The following is a 20,603-nucleotide window of genomic DNA, read 5'->3' as shown; positions in this document are numbered from 1 at the left end:
AGCCGCCTCCTTTCGGGAGGGATGAGTCGGACAGTTTTGCTGTCCTCATTCCAGGCGGGCACGCACAGGAAGTGGGCTTGGCTCCAGGAAAGGCCAAGTTTGGACCGGGGAACGGGTCGGAAGTGGGTTGGAGGTGTGGCGGAAGTGGTTGGGGCGTGAGGCGCCCAGGAGGGGGCGGTTCCCGTTCTGCAGAAGAGCCGGATGTTTGCCGAGCTTTGACAGGCGTGGCCAAGGGAGCGGTGCCTGACCACGGTGAGCTGCTGGGCGCGGGGTCTCCTTGTTGGTGGGGGGGCGGGAAGGGAAGGGACTGGCCTGGTCATCTGAAGGGATGGGGTCCGGATGGGGAGGGCCCAAGAGGATCCGAGGAAGGGAGGAGGGGTGGAATGGGGCCTGGGAGCCTCGCCTTCCTGCTGCGGGAATCCTGCCCCACTCCCGGGTCTGCAGTGAGAGAATTTAGCTGCCTTCGCCGCCTGCCTCCTGCCCTACCTAGTGCAGAGTCCAGGTCAGATCGCTGTTATCGAGCAAGCCCATGGGAAGGGGAAGTCTCCCTGCTCCGATCTGGCGAAACGCGAAGAGAAAGAAATTTGAGGGAAGTGTTTCACCCTGCCACCCATTAGACCGCGCTTTCTTCTCTGTTTCATAATCAGTGCACCCAATCCGGGTTTTGTAAACCATGGAGCTCTATGCAAAGGCGATTGACGTTGAAAGTCTTGCTGTTGGATTGTAAGACTTGTGTTTTCACAGTTCTGGAGCTCCTAGGAGGACGATCCCAACGCCAGAAAATGCGATTTCAAGTTGTTACCTTAGTTATTCTTGGGGCAGATTAGGGCAGAGGCTTTATTTTGCCTTTTTGTGGAACCTCTCTGAACCCTGACAGTCGCATGAATGACAGTTACTTAGAGAAGTACTGAGGGATTGACCTGCACAATGAGACCATCTTAGACAGACATGAATTCAAATCTTGACTCTGCTGTTTGAGTCAATTTGCTTATTTTTCTGGACCTCACTGTCCTAACACTGTAAAATGGGCCCAGTAGTACATGCCTCATTGGTGCTCATGTGAAGTTAAAAGATGACTGTGTCCAGTTCATCGTGCTATACAGCCCTCAACAAACGTTGGTTCCCTTCTCTACTGAGGAGATGAATTAATTCAGTCAGTCATTCAACAAATGACTGAGCAGCTACATGTGTCAGATATAATTCTGAATAGGTCAGGGGTTCTTAAACAGGGATCCTCAGAGGGCATGTGAACCACTTAAAATTCCATGCAAGATTTCATGCAAGTGCTGATTTTTCATAGGGAAAAAGGCTACAGATTTCTTCAAAATTTCAGGGCTTGTAGATGCCTGGAGTCTTAGGCAGCCAGGATACTTTGCTTCCTCTATATATTAGAATGTCTCCTCACTAGCTTTGCTCACCTTCCCACTGAATGGGAGCTGAGCTTCCAGGCTCACAGGGGGCAACAGCTGTGGGTTGGAGGGTGGTGAGGGTGCCAGTCTGGCTGGGAGGTGGGAACAACTGTGATGAGTGATTCTGAAAGAGGAGGTTATGGAGGGTGTGGGGGTCAGTTCTGGGAGAACTGACAAAATAGAGGAGTTACTGGAAAAGAGGTGGAGTTCAAGTTCGACTCCTTTTAGAGGATGACCCTTTCCCTCCCTCACACAGACTTCAGTTCCCAGCTGTTCCTTCTAATGTTGTTGTTCGCTTCAGCACAAGTATTTTAAAACACTGAAGAATTCTATTTCTGGGAGGAGCCTTCACTTCTATAGATGAGGAAATTTAGGACCAGATGGGAAAAGGACTGCAACTCATTGGTTTAGGCAGAACTATAATTCAGTTCTCCAAATACCTCATCCCATGACTTTTTCATTGCATCAAGCACCTACTGTGTGCAGAAGGACTTCTCTGCATAGCTGTGGGCAGGGCTGAAGGAGCACTTGGTGCCTGGGCTGTGACAGAAAAAAGGGATGGAGAGAAGGCTCAGGTCTGGAGAGGGTTACTTTGAGCTGTATTCTGTCCCTGATATCCTGCCTGGGAGGCCTTTGGCAGAGCCCTCACAGCCCCCTGGTTGAATGTGGAGAGGAGTATATAGATGAATCAGGGGTGGATTCCTCAAGACTGAGGTTTGCCTGCCTTAGAGCATTGACGGGGAATGGGGGAGCCAGGGTGATGGGCACAGCAGCACTCGCTGAGAGAACTGCATTCCCAGACTCAAACCCGAGAGGGTCATCATTCTTTGCGCTTGTGGGAAGGGACTTATATTTTGGTGGTAAGCAGCAGGGATGCATATGGGTAGCAGGAAAGGCCGGAGGAAAGGAAGCAGAGAAAGGTTTTTTGTTGTTGGGTCTTTTTGGCTGTTTGATTGCTCAGCTTTGGCTCAGGAGCTTGAAACAGCTTTTGCCACTGAATCATTGTGGTTGCCCTGGTGACAGGATGGTTGTTGCTAGGCACAGGGAGCCAATTGACCATCCAGAGTCCTCGGACGACCAGCTGTGGCATGTACAGAAGGAGGCTGTCACGTTGCGTCAGAGCCCAGAGGTGTTCAGGGTCTGAATCCCTGCTGGCAGTTCTCTCTTCTCCCTACCCCTGCCTGGGTCTTGTCTGCACTCCTTATCGGCCCTGCTTGTTCTCTGACCATATATGTCATTTTTTTGGACTCCTGGAATGCAGCAAACTTAGATCAGCTTCTTTGGGGTTGGACTAAGTGGATTGAATTAAAACTCCCCTCCCTCACCCATGTGGTGAGCTGGTGATGGGAGAGGGGTGTACTTCCTGTTAGGGCTGAGGGCAGAGAGCTGCCTCCAGGCTGCATGCAGCCACATCCTTTGGCGAGACCCCAGACCTGGGCCAAGGCAGTTTCGGAACTGGCTCTTCTCCCTGCTTGCTATAGCTGCTGTTTTCTTTTTCACCTCCTGTATCTCAGCATTCTGATGATGTCACGAACCTCCCCCTTTCCCATCTGTGCCCTCCAACGCTTGGCCACCTTGAAGTTAGCGTCTGGAGCGCCCCCTCAGATTAGAGTGGGCTTGGAGTCCCCAGGATCCTGTGGATTGTCTGCTATGACTGGCAGGCAGTTTGCATCCTCTGCTCCTGGTTCCTGTCCTAGGCCAAATCCATCAGGAGCCCTCAGCCATGGCCTATTTTCTGGGACCCTGTGGTCTCTGGCCACCTCTTTTTCCCAGGTGAGGGGTCAAAGATGGAGTAGCCAGGGCCACAGCTGACCTTTTGGGTTTGGAGCATCCCTGTGCTCCTTAGATTTTTATACCATCTCTACCCTATAACTGCTGGGGCCGGAAGCTTCTGTGCTATGACCCCTGAGGAGAGGAACTCGATCCTCTGCCCTTCACAGCTGGGACTACATGACTGAGCCGGCTGGGTGGTGAGCAGTGCAGGGCCTGGCACGACTCTTCCCTGTCCAGCTGGAGGACTTGAAGGCAGGCACTGAGCTGTGCCATCCTCTTTCCCAGCTGCTTTTTCTGGCAACAGGCCAAAAAATTGTGGCGCCAGGAGAACCAGGAGCTACATGGAACTCTTGGCAAGAAGAAGCATTGAGGAACAGGGACAGGGGAGCTTGGGGAGGAAAGAATGGGGGCAGGAGGTTTGCTATTGCACTTATAGGTGTAAAAAGGGTGTTGCTGACCTGCTACCTCACTGCTCTCTCCCAGGTTTCTCTTCAGGTTCTGTGGGGTGAGGCTGTGGGGGACAGGCTTGGCTATGGACCCGCTTTCAGAGCTGCAGGATGACCTGACCTTGGATGACACCAGCCAGGCTCTGAACCAGCTGAAGTTAGCCTCCATTGATGAGAAGAACTGGCCCTCTGATGAAATGCCTGACTTTCCCAAGTCAGGTGGGCGCCACTGGCTCTCAGGCAGCCACAGACACCTTAGATGGGGAAACTCCAGGAGGGCAGGGTGGGGGCAAGCTGACCAGCCCCAGCGTGGGGCGGGGAGCACAAGCCTTACTGGGGGGAGGGCCAAAGAGCACAAGTATCAGCAAGAATACTGTGCTGCCCCCTCTCCCCAGATTATCCCCTGACTTTGCCATGTTCCTCAGATGACTCCAAAAGCAGCTCCCCAGAACCTGTCACACACCTGAAGTGGGATGACCCTTACTACGACATCGCCCGGCACCAGATTGTGGAGGTGGCAGGTGAGCACACCCAGGTTTGGACCTTTTCCTCATGGTCTGTACTCCTTGCTTAAGGAGACCAGCCCCTCGTGCCACTGGAGAAGGGACTGGGGGATGGGCAGTGCCCATTCTGTGGTCTGACCCCTGACCCTGGGGCTCCTGAGCACCATTCTTGAAACTCACAGACTTGATTGTGGTGACCACTTGGTCTGTTCACCTGCAACCTCATCCTGACCTGTGACCCCATTGTCTCCATTGGCGGATGGTGTGTGGGAGGCAGTGTGGCCTTGTGACTTTGAAGTCAGAAACTCTCGGTTTGATTTCCAGCTTTGCTCTCTGTACTCTCTTCCTGACAGGGTTGTTGAGAGGACTGCAGTAGTGAATGTATGTCAGGGCCCAGCCCAGACCACATAGTTAGCCCTGAATAAGTGGTCATTCACCTCCCTTTCCTCTGCCCTCATGTCAGCTTTTCTACCCCACCAGTTACTGGAGAGCAGGGAGGTGCCAGTCCCTCCTATCTCCGAGGAAGTCTGGAAGTTAGGGGCCACATGACCCCTGAGCATCAGGTTCCCAGCAGATGTGCTGCCCTGTTGAGAATGGGTGCAGAGTGTCCCCTGGGCCTTGGCTGCAGTGCGCTGCCACCTTCCTGTTCATATTGCAGGACCCGGAAGACTCCAGGAGCAGTGAGGTAGTAGGGATGTTGATGACCTGGTCTCTGCCCTTAGGGTCTTACTGCTAGAAGAGAAAATGAATTGCAAGATCCTTTGTCTTTTCCCTAATGGTTGTCCATCCACCCTTGCTAGTGAGGCCAGGCAGCTGTAAGCAAAGGTGACAGCATGGACAAGGGGAGCAGGGAGTGGACAAGGGAAGCAGGGAGCACATGGTCCCTGGACCCAGTGTGGTGCTGGCTGTGGGGGCCCTGAGGCACCTGACCACAGGGAAGCAGCAGGAACCTCCATCTCTCCTGAATGCTGGGCTCAGAAGGTTATACCTAATGTCAAACATGTTTCCATGGCATCTGTGTTCCCGGAGCCTGCCCTGGTCTGGGAGCCTTGGCTCTGGCCTGTCTCACCCCAACAGAAGCAAGGCTGAGAGTTCTTTCCTGATATAGTCCTGACCTGGGCACAGGAGAGTCACCTGCAGGTTCAGAACTGTCTTTCCTCACTACCAGAGACGGACTTAATTGGGGCATGGGGGGTGCCTGGTGTGAAGGAGTCTCCATCCTGTGTGGCCAAGTCACCAGGCAGAGCAGGCTGTCCCCTCCCCATGGGTGACCCCTGCTTCCCTGCAAGCAGAGCTGCAACATGTTTCTGTTTCCCCAGGGTGTGATGAGCCTGAGGGGGCCCAGCCAGGTAGGTGTGTTCCTGGCTCTCCCTGCTTGGCCTCTCTGGGCTGTGGCCTCTGGGCTGTGGATCAGGAAGGGTTCTTGGGGCAGCTTAATTGCAGCCCCACTCTAGGGAGCTGGCACTGGGCGGTGCCTGGGAGCCGGAAATAGCAAAGAATTATGGGTGGGGGCTGTGTGGCAATACATCCAGAAGCAAAGGGAAAGGAGTATCAGGGAGGAAGAGGCCTTGTCCACAGAGGTGGGGAGGGGACTAGCTGGCTCTGAGCAATGGCCCGGCCTGCATGCTGGCTCCTCAAGCCTGGCTGAGTGCTGCAGGCACAGGGCTCCTCTGCTGAGGTTGTCCCCCCTGTGCCTATGCCTCTCTGGCTGCTGAGAGGAGTTTGGATTGGCACTGCCAGAGTGAGAGTTGTTTGATGAGACCACAGTGATATCCTGGGGGTCAGCTTCCTGGCATTAGAACCAGAGAAAGAGCCTGTGTTGGAATGGAGACTGGGTTATGTCCCCGCCTCCTCTGCAGCCTCTGTTCTCTGCTCCACTGTCATATTTGACTTGGTCCACATGGGTTCTTCCCAGTGGTGCTCTGGTAAACGTGGCCCTACTGAAGGGGTGGGGAAAAGCTGTTATTTGTACCATTTAAAATTTCTGCCATGGCAAATTTCAAGCTACCAACATGATGTGAACTGTCTTGCACTATTCCTGACCATTTAGCAATTTAACAAATGTATGAGCCGGCTCCAGCACTTTGCCCAGCCCCCACCTCCCATCTCCTTGGCCTGCTCTGCAGGTTGTGGGCGGGGCAGGTGGCTGGTCTGGCTGCCTGGCAGTTCCCAGAATGCCTGCTGGAGGAGCTGGAGGAGCTGCTGTTGCTGATTAACACCCAGGCCACCCTGGGAGAGTTCCTGATCGGTATCTGGGGAATGCAGCGGCTTCATTCTCAGGCGGCTGGTCTTTTTCTGGTGCTTTCCACCAACACTGCGCCTCCTCCTCCTTGAGCCTTCTCCCCCAGCTCTGGGAACACTAGTGCTGCCGGCTCCTCCTGTCCCTTCTGTCCCTTCAGTCTCCAGGGCAGAAGTCTACTCTCTTCTAAGGTCAGGAGGGGAGTTCTGGGTCTTTTTATATGTTCTTGTAGCAGCAGTCGCCCTGCCTGCTGGCAAATGCCTGGATCACTCAAAGATTTGGGCACTCAGTGAGGGCAGGGGTGAGACCCTCAGGTTGCCCATATCTCATTCCTCGCCTGTGGGGTGGGGAGGTCTTGCCATCTAGTCCCTCACTCCTCCTCCTTTTGTCCCCCACCCCCATCCTGACTGTTCACCGTGCATTTTTAGAACACCTATTCCGGAACAAGCCCCATAGTCAGCACTGAGGACTCATTGAGGAAAAATACTTTCCTTTCTTCAAGGAGTGTACAGTGCAGTGAAGTGGTTCTTAAGCTGGTCTTTAAGAATGTGAAAGGTGTGGACTACGACCCTAGAAGACACATGCATGTGCTTGTAATAGTTGTCATATGACATCATGGCGTCGGTGGATGCCAATCAGGGGATCCCTGGTTGAGAACCCAGTTTCCCATGTACACGGTGCTGGGCCAGCTGAGAGATGGAGCACAGGTTCTGGTCCTTCACCCCAATTATTTGCTTAGCCAGTTAGTTACTAGCTCTTCAAATTCCAAAGCTGAGTGAGCTCAGACTTTCTGTCCTGCCCAAACCCTGCCAGCCAATGACAGCTGCCTTACTGTGGGGGGCAGGCATGGAAAGATCTCTTGGAATCCCCATGCTGCTCCCAGCTTTTTACCCCACATTCGGGGAATTTCCTGTTTAGAAGGGAGTAGGCAAATGATTTCCCTCCCTTCACAGGCTCGTGGTAGGAGGCCCAGGGGCTTCTAAAGCTCCAGATTGTACATGAGGCTGGGCTGGCCAGTCTAATCCTTTGCCCCATTCTGCTCTTCCTTCTCCTGTCAGATCCCATGGGAAGTGAATGACCCCAGAGCCACCTCATCCGCTTCCCCCACTGGCCTGGAAGGAACCCCACACCAGGGTCTAGGCTAGGGTGTGAAAGAGAGCAGGTGGCATCTGGTTCTTCAAAATGGATCTGCTGCTGGGTGAACTGCACCTTCCTCCCCTCAGACAGGCTTGCAAAGGGCTCTCTGCTTTAAGTCTAGAGAAAGTCTGCCCCAGTCTTTGGGAAACTCACTTCCTAAAGCATTCTGATGACCTAGAGATCACGAACAAACTCAGAAATAGAACCATGCATACCATGGAATACTGACTGATGTCTATGCAGACTACCAGCATTCATTGAATACCTGCCACGTGCTGGGCTCTGGACTGGCATGAGAGATTCAGAGATGGACGAGACACAGTTCCTGTCTCTGAGCTGCTCACAGCCAGTAGAGGAGACAGGCACATAAACAAGTGTACAGAAGAGTCAGAGCGTCGTGAATGATGGTTCATGCTTGGAGCCATGAAAAGAGACAGCTGACTTATCTAGAGGAAGGAGGAGAGGACACAGGCTTCTGGAAGGAGATTATGCCTTGGATGAGTCTTGAGGCTTCAAAGGAGTTAGCCTAGAGGAGGGGAGCAAAATTGTCTAGAGAAAGGTCTGTCTGGCCTGAGAAAAACAGGCTCAGAATAGCCGAAGGTGGACAGGGCTATAAGCACTTCTGTGTGGGAAGTGTGCATGATGTGAGCCTGGAGAGAAGTGAGAGACAAGCCTGGAGAATCCTGTGAGCCATTCCAAGGAACGTAGCCAGCAGGGACTGGGACCACCTTGCCCACATTCCAGAAGCCTCCTTCAGCCTCTCCATTGATGCTGACTCCAGCCCTAGAGAATAGAGTCAGAGCCTTGGCAACCACTTTGGAAAATCGCTGACTCCTGAGTGAGGTCACTGACCAAGAAGGATCATCAAGGTCATGGCTTATTGAATATGGAGAAGACACAGCAAATCCTGGGGGATCCTTAATCCTCAGAGGTAGATGGAGGGCTTTCTCACTGTGTTTCATGAGTCTTTTTATTTGTCTCTGAAGCAAACAGGATTAGGCAAGTGTGGTTTGGTGTCTCTGGAGAGGCATGAAGGTAGAGATGAGGGGAAGGACCCCAGGACATGGGGGAGTAGGGACCAAGTCTTGTCCTATTGAGCTTTGCTTCGGGTCCCTGATCCATGCTAACCCTGGAAGAACAACTTCCTTTGTGTGAGGGGGAGATAGCATATCTCTCAGGAGCTTTCTGGTTTCATGACAAAGTCAGGTGGTCAGACCTTCAAATTGTGACTAGTTTTGTGACAAACATCCCAGAGAGATTATATCCAAATGAACATTTTCCCACAGCATTACAAACTCCTCTCAACTTCATGTCCTTTGGAATATCCTGAGAAAGAATATAATTTTTAGAAATGTCCAGAAGTCAGAGGCAAGTATGGTCAATAATTCTACTAATAAAATCAGAAGTACTGTTACTGTTCAGAAGTGAGCCACTACCATGTAATCAGATTAATTTCCTCAGTGAGGTTTTCCAAGCACACGCTGCTTAGAGGGGGTGCTTCTGAAATAAGGGTGGGCTTTTAAGGTGACTCTTTGGCAAGACAACAATTGCTTTGAAGGGTGTGACTTTTTTAAATTGAGGTGAGACTTATATAACATAAAATTAACCATTTTTAAAAAATATATATCTTTATTGATTTCAAAGAGAGGAAAGGAGAGGGAGAGAGAGAGATAGAAATATCAATGATGAGAGAGTCATTGATCGGCTGCCTTCTGCACGCCCCCAACTGGAGGTTGAGCCTGCAACCCGGGCATGTGCCCTGACCGGGAATCAAGCCCCGATCTCCTGGATCCTAGGTCAACGCTCAACCGCTGAGCCGTGCCCAGCCGGGCAAAGTTAACCATTTTTCATTGTACAATTCAGTGGTATTTAGTAGCCACAATGTTGTGTATCTCTATGTAGTTCCAGAATTTCATTCATACCCATACAAACCCTGTGCTCATAAACAGTGTCTGTTCTTGCGCCCTCCAAGCCATGGCAACCACTCACTTATTCTAGATAGCTCATGTAAATGGAATCATATAATATGTAGCCCTTTGTGATTGGCTTCTTTCACTTAGCAGAATGTTTTCAAGGCTCACCCACAAGGTAGCATGTATCAGTACTTCATTCCTTTTTATAACTGAACAACATTCCATTGTATGGATATACTACCTTTTCTTTACCCATTCATCCATTGATGGATATTTGGCTTAATTCCACCAAGTGTGATTTTTAAAAAAATCATATTATTTCTTTATACCCCAGCCCAGTAGCCCTAAGAACAACTGGTCCCTCTTTCTTCAGGGACACCCCTTGAGTGCAGGCAGCTGCCCAGAGGTGTATCTGCATGGACTGCTCTGGCCCCTGTCCTAAATGGTATAAGTCTGCAGGCCTGGTACCTCCCAGGCCCTCAGCCTACTTCTCTTGGTTCATCTTTCACCCACCATGCTCCATCTTCTCCATACCTAGGAGATGACAAGTATGGGCGGAAGATCATTGTGTTTAGTGCCTGCCGAATGCCTCCCAGCCACCAGCTGGACCACAGCAAGCTCCTGGGGTGAGTACCCATAGGGAAGGTGGTGGGACCTGTGCCCAGGTCCCCAGTTTGGCCTAATGTCATTTTTCTTACTGTCCCTCCCTGCATGGGGGTGCCAGGCCACCTCTCTCGGTGCTTCCTTCTTCTGAGGGAGTCAGTCCTGGGCTAGGTGTCAGACCTGGTTTCCAGTCCTGGAAAGTGTGACTGTGGCAACTGTCTTCATCTTTTTAAGCCTCTTTTCTTCACTTTTCCTAGCAGATAATCATATAGCCCTCCTTCCTTGTAGGAGTGAGATATTGCGTGTGAAAATGCTTTGAAAAGTAAAATCCTGTCCAAATGCGAAGGCTGATTATCATAGTGATACAGTGTCCGATGTTGTAGTCTTTCCCATTTTATGTGAATAATTATTATCTTCTTTAGTGCCAGTGACTTCTGTACCTATCTGGATTCTGTTAGCCAAATGTATATAGCAGCTCTGGTTAATCTAGAAATCTCCTCATGCAAGGCTGGAGGCGATTAAAAGTGGGAATTTGAATCTGGAGGCTGTGGGGGGGTCCCACTGGGGCTCATCACTGGTGTCTGTCAGCACTGGGTATAGCTATGAAAAACAGGAAAGATTCATACTTTTGTGGAGCTCACAGTTCTATTGAAAGTGGATGATCCCAGAATTGATTGGCCACACTATTGTCACTGTAGTGATGCTCGTTTCATTGCACTGGTTCATCTTCCTTCTCAACTTGCCTGTTGCCACTGGAATATATATCAGTTCACTGTGGTGCCAGCAGTAACATGAGAGTGTTTGATCCAAGAGAAATACATGATCCAGGACAGCCGAAGTCATACCTGAAAAGCCACAATCAAGCTTGGTTTCCATTTGCTCTGTTTCTTCGTGTATGTTTATAGTATGCCTTTAGCCTGGATGAATGACTGCGGCTGGAGAAGCCGGGGTTGAAATCAGCCTACACTGCAGTACACGGCTGAGGAGCCAGGGACTACTTACATCATCCTGAGAACCTGCACTGCAGTGCACATGAAGAACCAGGGACTGTGTACATCTTCCTGAGAACCTACACTGCAGTGCACAGCTGAGGAGCCAGGGACTGCGTACATCATCCTGAGAACCTACACTGCAGTGCACAGCTGAGGAGCCAGGGACTGTGTACATCATCCTGAGAACCTGCACTGCAGTGCACAGCTGAGGAGCCAGGGACTGTGTACATCATCCTGAGAACCTACACTGCAGTGCACAGCTGAGGAGCCAGGGACTGTGTACATCATCCTGAGAACCTGCACTGCAGTGCACAGCCGAGGAGCCAGGGACTGCGTACATCATCCTGAGAACCTACACTGCAGTGCACAGCTGAGGAGCCAGGGACTGCGTACATCGTCCTGAGAACCTACACTGCAGTGCACAGCTGAGGAGCCAGGGACTGTGTACATCGTCCTGAGAACCTACACTGCAGTGCACAGCCGAGGAGCCAGGGACTGTGTACATCTTCCTGAGAACCTGCACTGCAGTGCACAGCTGAGGAGCCAGGGACTGTGTACATCGTCCTGAGAACCTACACTGCAGTGCACAGCCGAGGAGCCAGGGACTGTGTACATCTTCCTGAGAACCTACACTGCAGTGCACAGCTGAGGAGCCAGAGACTGTGTACATCATCCTGAGAACCTACACTGCAGTGCACAGCTGAGGAGCCAGGGACTGCGTACATCATCCTGAGAACCTGCACTGCAGTGCACATGAAGAACCAGGGGCTGTGTACATCATCTGAGAACCTACACTGCAGTGCACAGCTGAGGAGCCAGAGACTGTGTACATCATCCTGAGAACCTGCACTGCAGTGCACATGAAGAACCAGGGGCTGTGTACATCATCTGAGAACCTACACTGCAGTGCACGGCCGAGCAGCCAGGAACCGCGTACCTTATCCTGAGAACCAGATCCAGAGCCGCTTCTTTTTCCCTCTTTGAACATAAACTGTCTGCTGTATTTTTACCATATAAAGTATTTTAAAAAGATGGGGGGGTGGAGAAAGTGGGAATTTGACAAGCCCTGTTCTGACAAACATTCACCACTGAGCCATGGCTGAGCCAGCCTGGGGCCCACGGCACGTGCAGGACTCCACGGAGCTGAACCGCACTGCGCTCCCGACGCTCCTCAGTTGTGCACAGCTACCCTGCCCCTCTTCCACGACCAGTGTGAAGCACTCACTCCCTGAGACCGAAAATGCCTGCGCTGCCCGTACCACCCCTTGCAGCCCTGAGTGGTTCTGTGTGTAGGGCATGGCGAGAGGCACAGGAGCCGAAGGGGAAGGGCCTGAGTGCAGAGTCTTCCCGGCCCCAGCGAGCCAGGGCCAGGCCTGAGCCTCCAGCTGTGTGCGTGCTGTCTCTCTCTGGCCTCCTGGACCCTCCTCCCACCGCTCCTCAGACAGGCAGGCAGAGCCTTGTCCCGGCCCACCACGTGGCCCAGCTGGGAGCAGGCCACGGAGCTCAGCCTGAGGGTGGCTGAGTCACGCATACCCCTCTAGTTTTATCACATCTGACAAGGCAGGTGACTGCTGGCCAGGTAATAGTCCAAGTGGGAGGAAGTCAGAGGATGGGGATGGTAAAGCACCACTCTGGGGCTTTCTCTGGCTTCGGGAAGCCCTCCGCCATCCTTCCTGCCCTCTGTCCCGCACAGGTCTCCCCACCCCCACTCGACCTGGTCACAGTCCCTGCTGGGAGCAGAGAGGCACATCCATCAGGATTAGTCCTGTCCTCTTGTTCTCAGTCAGATTGTCTCCAGCTTGACTTTCCCATCTAGGGGTTGAAGCAGAAAGTGCCTGAAGCTTGGAGGCAGAAGCCCGATTAAACTTCAGCTCTGCCTCTTACTGTCTTGTGCTTGGGGGCAGGTCTCTTTTGAGCCCTATACAAATAAGAATCATGCCCACCTCACAGGGTTGTCGTGGACATTGGGTAAAATACATACATGAAAGCCATTGTATACATTTGTCAAGTGTTACAGATTTCAAGAAGTTTTTAAAATGTAGGTAACTATAAAGAAAAAAGTAGACAACTATATGAAAAAGTCACCCATAAACCCATCACCAAGAGAGAAAACCACTGTTAATATTTTAGTGTGTTCGCTTCCTATTTTTTTCTAACACACACAGAGCTCTATAGTCAGTTTTGTATCTTATGTAACGTTTTTATCTTCTAAGCATTAAACATTCATCAAAGACATCCTTTAAAAAAATGTTCCTGACTTATATGTATACAGAAAAGTGAACCACGTATGTACACTACTTGATGAATTGTGAAAAATGACCCACCCATGTCAGCCCCTCCCACAAACCTCCCTTTTGCTCTTCCAGTCGCTACCCCAAAGGGCAACCACTGTTCCGACATCTCACCTCACAGATTGGTTTTGTCTGTAGGAGCATCCTGTGAGGTATTCTATTTATAGATGTCCTGTGATTTATTTAACCACTTCTCTGTTGTTGAGCTAGCTTGCTGCTCAGTTTTTTTTTTGTTTTTCCAATATAAAACAGTCTGCAATGAACAGCCTTCTACAAAAATGTTTCTGTTTATCTCTGATTATTTTCTTAGGATAAATTCCTGGGCATATTTACAGGGTCAAAGAATAGGAATGTTTTATAGCTTCTGATAGATATCACTTTATTACCCTCCTCGAGGTCATAACATCAGTCGAAGGATGACTGTATTTTCACTGCAATTATTGCGACTATTTTATAGTTGCAAAATTCCATCTTTTTATGTGACAGATCTTTGCAAATTGCAAGGTGCTCAATGTGTCTGAGGGGTAAATTACTGTGTAGTAATAGTGATTGGAATCACAATAATAATTCATCCCTAGACACCTCACATACCCTCCTGTGCTGGCCCAGCCTAGCACCCACGGACCACTGTGTAAGTTACCTTCTCTAGGTTAGACCAGGTGGTATCTGGGCACTTAGTCACATCCTTGGACACTTCCCCCTTCCCTAGCTCCTCTGGAAGCCCCTGGCTTTCCTGCCTCCCAGCCTCCAGGGGTGATCCTGCTGAGGCCTGGGGCTGGCTAACCAGAAAGAGGGCATTCCACTGGGCTCCTCCCTTTCTGGAATTCTTGTTCATTCTCTTTATACCTCTCCACCTCGCGTGAGGTCCACACTGTGTGTGTTTCTTTTGGGTGGTAGATACCACATAAAGAGCCTGAGATGTTGCTCTTTGGTCTACTAAAAGCCCAGTGACTGGAGCAGGGGAGGGGACACCCTGGCCACCCCGATCCTCTCTCAGGGGCAGTGTTTTACAGCGTGTGCTGGGAGTTTGAGTATAGGGGAGAGCTGCACTGTGGTCCAGAGCACAGGCTTTGGAGTTAGATGGTTCACCTGCAGGCTCCACCATAAGCTGTGTGACCTTGGGTATGTACTTGACCTCTCTAAGCCTCATTGCCCTCACTTGTAAGTAGGGGATAACGTCAGCCTTGAGTGTTACAAGGAAGGCATGAGTTCATGTATGCAAAGTGCTTGGCAGACACTAAAAACTTAATATTGATAAATGGTGTCTATCATTATTATTGACTCGGCAATCCTGCAGGTATGTGAGAGGGCTCCAGTTAGAGTCCTGGTCTCCTGACTTCTGGTCTGTGCTCCAAACTGAGAGCTGTTGTGTTATTGCTCAGCCCAGCCCAGCCACAACCTTCCACAATAACAGGGCAACTGATTATGCAGCCAGGATGGACAGTGCAGGGCCAGGGGGTTGTGGGGAGGGGGGTTGATATAAGCAGACTCTTGCAGCACCAGGTTCTGTCTTAAGGGGCCCACTTGTGTACAGGGCAGGCCTGAACAGGTCTTTTCTCTTGAAGGTACCTGAAGCACACCCTCGACCAGTACGTGGAGAGCGACTACACACTGCTCTACCTGCACCACGGCCTGACCAGCGACAACAAGCCCTCCCTCAGCTGGCTCCGGGATGCCTACCGGGAGTTCGACCGAAAGTGGGTTGGGGCTCGGGGGGTGGGCTCCAGGGCCTGGGGCAGGTGGCTCTGGTGCCAGCAGCTATGCCAGGTTCTGGGCTGCCCTGTGCTTGGGCAGGAGCTTATTGCATGCAAGGGGGAGTCAGGTGCCCACACCTGGGTAAATGCAAAGAATCTGAAGTTGGAACGGCCTGGACTTAAATCCCAGTTTCTCTACTTACTCACTCTGACCTTTCATGTTAACCTCTCTGAGCCTCCATTTCGTAATCGGTAAAATGGGGCAACTGTGACACTTACTTCACAGGCTTGCCATGAAGATTGAAATCAGAAATGTACATTAAGAACCCAGCTCCGTGCCTCCCCTCCATGCCCACTCCTGAGTTCCCACTCTGCCTCCACAGGTACAAGAAGAACATCAAGGCCCTGTACATCGTGCACCCCACCATGTTCATCAAGACCCTGCTCATCCTCTTTAAGCCCATCATTAGGTGAGCAAGCGAGGGCGGGGTGGTGGTCTCCCCATGCTTCCCTTGATCTCTGAAGCAGATACCAGAGGAGGCCAAGCATCCTGGGACAGACCCGTTTGGGGCTCAGCCTCTGTCTGAACTGGGTGGGCTGCTGAGGGGACAGTGGAGGCCTGCCAAAGCCAGTTCATCCCCCGACCCATGCCTTTTCTCCATCGGCAGCTTCAAGTTTGGGCAGAAGATCTTCTATGTGAATTACCTGAGTGAGCTGAGCGAGCACGTGAAGCTGGAGCAACTGGGGATACCTCGCCAAGTGCTCAAGTGAGGCCGGGCAGGGACTGTGTGTGCCCACTGGGTGGCACCTGTGTATCATGCTTATGGGGTGGGTCGTGCCAGCCAAGGGGAGAGGAAGCCATGAGAACCCCAGGATAAATGAGGAAGCAAGTGTAATGATTGGGACACAGCACGTGGAGTCAGAGAGGGTGTTCAAGTTCCATTTCTGTCACTTAAATGCTTCCTGAGTGAATCTCTTTAAAGTCTTCACTTTCTCAGTGTAAAGCTGGGCTGTTAGGAGGGTTGAATAAAATAACCCTTATAAAATAGCCCAGTAAGTGCCTGACAAACAAGGATTACTGTAGTGACTACAGAGCCAGCCAGAGGGCCTGACCGTCTCCTCTGCTCCCCCAGGTATGATGACTTCCTGAAGTCCACGCAGAAGAGCCCTGCAACTGCCCCCAAGCCCATGCCACCACGGCCCCCACTGCCCAACCAGCAGTTTGGGGTCTCACTGCAGCAGTGAGTATGCGAACAGGGGGCACCTGGGCCCCAGGAAGGGCTGCAGACCCACTCACTGGACTTGTTCCCACAGCCTTCAGGAGAAGAACCCAAAGCAGGATCCCATTCCGCTCGTGCTCCGGGAGACCATTGCCCACCTACAGGCCAACGGTGAGTGCCAGGGCCCACCTGCCCCCAGGACCTGCCCAGGTTCCCCCAGCCCCCTTGGGAAGCTGCCAGGCGGGGCCGAGAAGTCCCACATGCACCAGCACCCCCACTGACTTGAACCCTGAGACAGAATGGTGGGGGAGTCTGCGCTTTGCCCCAGAGCTCCGAGACTCACCAGCCCTGCTGTTTCCCAGCTCTCACCTCTGAGGGGATTTTCCGGAGGTCTGCCAACACCCAAGTTGTACGAGAAGTGCAGCAGAAGTACAACATGGGTGAGTGGTCCAGGGTGTGTCCAGGCCCACAGGGCCGGTACAGATCGCATGTGTGGGGACTGGGCGTAGACAGGGTGGGGGTGAGGGCATGTATGTGACTGTTAGGGGGCTTCTCTACCTTGATTACATGGGTCCACTCCCACCTGGCTGCTCCCGGCTGCTCCCTCATTGGTCAGGGTCTGGATCCTGGGTTCAAGTTCACTTGGAGACAAGAATAACTGTAGTATGTGCTGTGGTCCCCACTCCACCCAAATTGCTGAACCTGCATCAGCTTGTCATAGAGGAAGAGGGAAGGCAGGTGCAAGAGGCTCTCTGGCAGGAGGCTGTGTCTGAGGCGGGGGCCGGGCAGTGGGGCCTCCTTGGCCTATGGATGGGCTGCTGGCCTCCGGGCTCAGCCCAGCTCCTCTACCCCTTCTCCCCACCCACCTCCAGGGCTTCCTGTGGACTTTGACCAGTACAACGACTTACACCTGCCAGCGGTCATCCTCAAGACCTTCCTCCGGGAGCTTCCTGAGCCCCTGCTCACCTTTGACCTCTACCCCCACGTTGTGGGCTTCCTCAGTGAGTGCCTGCTCTCCCATCCCAGCTCTGAGCTGCTTCTGCCCAGTTTGTGCTGGACTCGGAGCAGGCAGGCTTGGTTGGGGCTCCTCTCCTGTGAGGGCTTCCTGAGTCAGCCAGCCCTGGGCCCCTATAACCTGGGCCCCCATTCCTCATAGACATTGATGAGAGCCAGAGAGTGGAGGTGACGCTGCAGGTCCTTCAGACGCTGCCTGAGGAGAACTACCAGGTGCTTCGTTTCCTCACTGCCTTCCTGGTGCAGGTGAGACCCTGCTGCTCACCTGAAGGAGGGAGGGGCGAGGAACTCCGGCCCCTGCTGCTCCTGGCAGCAGTTGCACCGCGTGGGAGGCAGGATCTGTGGTATCCTGCTGCAGCCCTCTGATTTCCCCCCACAGGTCTCTGCCCACTGTGACCAGAACAAGATGACCAACACTAACCTGGCTGTCGTCTTTGGCCCTAACCTGCTATGGGCCAAGGATGCTGCCATCACTCTCAAGGCCATTAATCCCATCAACACCTTTACCAAGTTCCTCCTGGACCATCAAGGGGAGTTGTTCCCTACTCCCAACTCCTAGGGGCTCTGAGCCCACCCCCTGCCCACCAGCCCCTTCTCTGATAGCCCCAGTTTGGACTCTTCTTCCCGGCATCAGCCTTACAGGAGCCCAGGGCTCCTGGCCAAGACGGGGTCATGAGGCCCCAGGAAATAGAAGCTGGAGCCAGCCAACTGGGCAGCTCCTCCTCCCCTTTCCAGCCCACCTCACTGGCCCTGGAGGCCTCGCTGTTACCATTGAGACATTTTCCTTCGTCTTATGCTTCTCCTGCCTCCTTGGATCCCTTTCCCTGCGGGGCTGTGCAGAGCTGGCCTTGGCTCTTCCAGCAGGAGGACTGGCTCCAGCAGTTCTTTTCCCGCTTCCTCCTGCCTCTTTCCCCGGCACTGCAGATGCCAAAATCACTGCCGGCTGGGATGGTAGTGGGGGCTGGTTCACCCCCGATTGCCGGGGAATGAAAGGCTGAGCAGGCTTGGGCAGGCCCTGCTGCGGCTCCTCCCTGTCTGGTGAAAGCCTGGGTACGAGCACCCTGCTCCTATCCTCCCCTCAGCCTTGGGTATCTCCACAGCTAAGGAGTCCCAGGCTGGAGGCCGCTTCCTGTTCCTGCCTTCTCTTTCACGCATCCTGGTCAGCTTTTCCCAGTGGTACTGCCCCCAGGATGTTCTAACCTCCTGCTTCTGCCGGGACTGGCAGCTTGGGTGACATGGCTGAGTCCTAGCATCCATTTGAGATAGACAGCACTCCCACCCCAAGAGTCCCCTGGTGCCTGATCAGACGAACAGGCTCAGCCTCTATGCCTTGTCTAAGGACAGATTCTAAGCAGAAGGCTCTTGCAGTCCTATCTGTTGTGGAATCACACTGGTCTCTGCTCTGGCCAGAGGTGACTCAGTGCCTCAGGCTCTGTGGTGGCTTCTTCCTCCTACTGGGGACTCCTGGAGGGGCTGGCAGAGATTTTGCTAGTTAGACCGGCCAGGTGAGTTCTAGCAACCTTCCCCAGTCTTTCAGACAACCTGGACCCCGGTGATGACTATCCCTCATTCCAGCTGTGTCCTTTAGAATTACCCTCCTTCCTGGTGAACCCCCTTCCCCTTCCTGCAGCCTTGACCTCTGGCAGCAGGGAAATACCTGCAGTGACCCTGTCCCCACAGCCTTGGCCAGAGCCTGTACCGTGGGGGTCCTCACTGACCAGCCCAACTCCATCTGGGCTCTCTCCTCAGGGCACTGGCATGTCAGAACTCCCCATACCTGGAGTGGCTGCTGGTTTTGTCAGTCCCTGTGTCTCTAGCCTCTGCTTTCTGCATTCCTTTGTCTATCAGGTGTTGTTCACAGTCCCGCTTACTGGGGAGCCTGTGGATCTATTTGGTCTTTCCCTGTCCCCTGCCCCACTGGTTAGTACCCGCAGGTGTGGGGCTGGGGGAAGAGCTTGTACTGTGAATCAAGTGTTCACATTCACACTTAATGAATTCCTTGGCACCAATCATGTACTCCACCTTTGCACTTTTTGTATTTCAATAAAAATGGAGATGGAAACTGCCCATCTGGCTGTTGAAGGGGGCATTACCCGCTCGGTGTGGCTCAGTGGTTGAGCATCAACCTAGCATTCAGGAGATCGTGGTTCAATTCCCGGTAAGGGCACATGCAACCTGGGTTGTGGGCTTGATCCCGGTGGAGGGTGTGCAGGAGGCAGCCGATTAATGACTCATCATTGATGTTTCTCTCTCTCTCTCCCTCTCTCCCTCTCCTTTCCTCTCTCTGCAATCAATAAGGACATATTTTTAAAAAAGGGGGGGCATGGAGGTTCAGAACTGGGGTGGGAAGTGTGTGGCTGCAGAAGAGCAGGTGGGGTCTTAGGAGGTCCCTGCCTCATCAGACCCCTTTCCTCATCTTGTTCACTTGTCAGTGGGTATGAGGCCAGTTTTCTGACCATCTTCCAGGCTTAGAAGTGTGAATAGTCAGTCACCTTCCAGTTTGGGCACCTGCAGCACTCCAACTAGCCGCTATATGCTCTAGCCCATGACCAGGTCGTCTTCTGTCCCCCAAATGGAGTGGGCTGTGGTGGGCAACAGCATGGGTTTGAGAGTCAGGGTTTGAATCTAGTTCCATCACTTGCCACCAGCTCTCACTAGCAAGTCATATAATTGGCGCCACCTGAGACCATTCCTTCACCTCTGGGGATCAGAAATAATGTATACAGTACTTAACAGAGTGAGTGCCCTGCGGTGACTAGGATGAACATCGTTTCACAGGTGAACAGAGTGACAGTCCCAACCTGTGCAGCAGCTGGGGTTGAACCCTCACCTAACCATTCCACTCCTCCCCCATTTCCCCTCAGCCTGAGAGCCTCGCCTTTCCCACCTGCCACGTACTCACGTAGAGTCTTGAAAGATCCCGTTTTCCTTTCCTCTTTAGACTAGGTTGTGCTTTGCTTTAGAGGTTAAGATGGTAACATTTATGTATATTTTACTGCAATTTTTAAAAAGTGGTTTGTCACTAAGAGGGCAGGCCAGAATTTCCCTTGGAACAGTGGTCGAGTTCCAACAGTTAGCTGTTTGCCTGCCAGTGGCAATCAGGAGGCAATAGTGGCCTCAGCTGGGCCTGGTCTGTTTTCTCGTCATTGCTTGGGCAGGGGGAGCTGGGCCAGAGCTGCAGGATCAAGCCATGTTGTTAGCAGGGTGGTTATAAACACTGGCACTGAGCCCCAGGAAGCTAGTCCCATTGCACAACTGTGGCCCTCATCCAGGTAGCTCGGACAGAAGGCATTGGCACCCTCACTGACTTTCCTCGGCTCTGAGGTGGGTGACTGTTTAGAACAGAGGGGCTGTGACCCAGGGCAACGA

At 52.5% G+C, this 20,603-nt stretch overlaps 1 protein-coding gene and 1 pseudogene across 1 annotated transcript; both read left to right on the top strand.

Annotated features, from left to right (window-relative positions):
- Positions 1–134: 134 nt before the first annotated feature.
- Positions 135–19,301, top strand: ARHGAP1 (Rho GTPase activating protein 1). Its single transcript, XM_016204028.2, has 13 exons — positions 135–252; positions 3,666–3,847; positions 4,054–4,149; positions 9,959–10,046; positions 14,872–15,003; positions 15,384–15,470; positions 15,669–15,767; positions 16,134–16,241; positions 16,315–16,391; positions 16,583–16,660; positions 17,093–17,221; positions 17,377–17,480; positions 17,614–19,301. Exons 2-13 carry the CDS (start codon positions 3,715–3,717, stop codon positions 17,791–17,793), a joined length of 1,311 nt encoding a protein of 436 aa, XP_016059514.1. The 5' UTR covers positions 135–252; positions 3,666–3,714; the 3' UTR covers positions 17,794–19,301.
- On the top strand, positions 10,088–12,297 carry LOC107530318 (protein cornichon homolog 4 pseudogene; annotated as a pseudogene).
- Positions 19,302–20,603: the final 1,302 nt, after the last annotated feature.

This window comes from Miniopterus natalensis, chromosome 11 (assembly GCF_054644295.1).
Source record: "Miniopterus natalensis isolate mMinNat1 chromosome 11, mMinNat1.hap1, whole genome shotgun sequence".
NCBI lineage: Eukaryota > Metazoa > Chordata > Mammalia > Chiroptera > Miniopteridae > Miniopterus > Miniopterus natalensis.
The sequence above is the reverse complement of the archived record's forward strand: the minus strand, read 5'-3'. Positions and strand labels throughout refer to the sequence as shown.

Excerpts from the sequence above, each read along its gene's own strand:
- ARHGAP1 (XM_016204028.2), top strand. The coding sequence starts at position 3,715 with ATGGACCCGCTTTCAGAGCTGCAGGATGACCTGACCTTGGATGACACC. Across the intron at positions 15,004-15,383 it reads TACCGGGAGTTCGACCGAAA|GTACAAGAAGAACATCAAGG; the intron begins GTGGGTTGGGGC and ends CTGCCTCCACAG. Across the intron at positions 15,471-15,668 it reads CTCTTTAAGCCCATCATTAG|CTTCAAGTTTGGGCAGAAGA; the intron begins GTGAGCAAGCGA and ends CTCCATCGGCAG.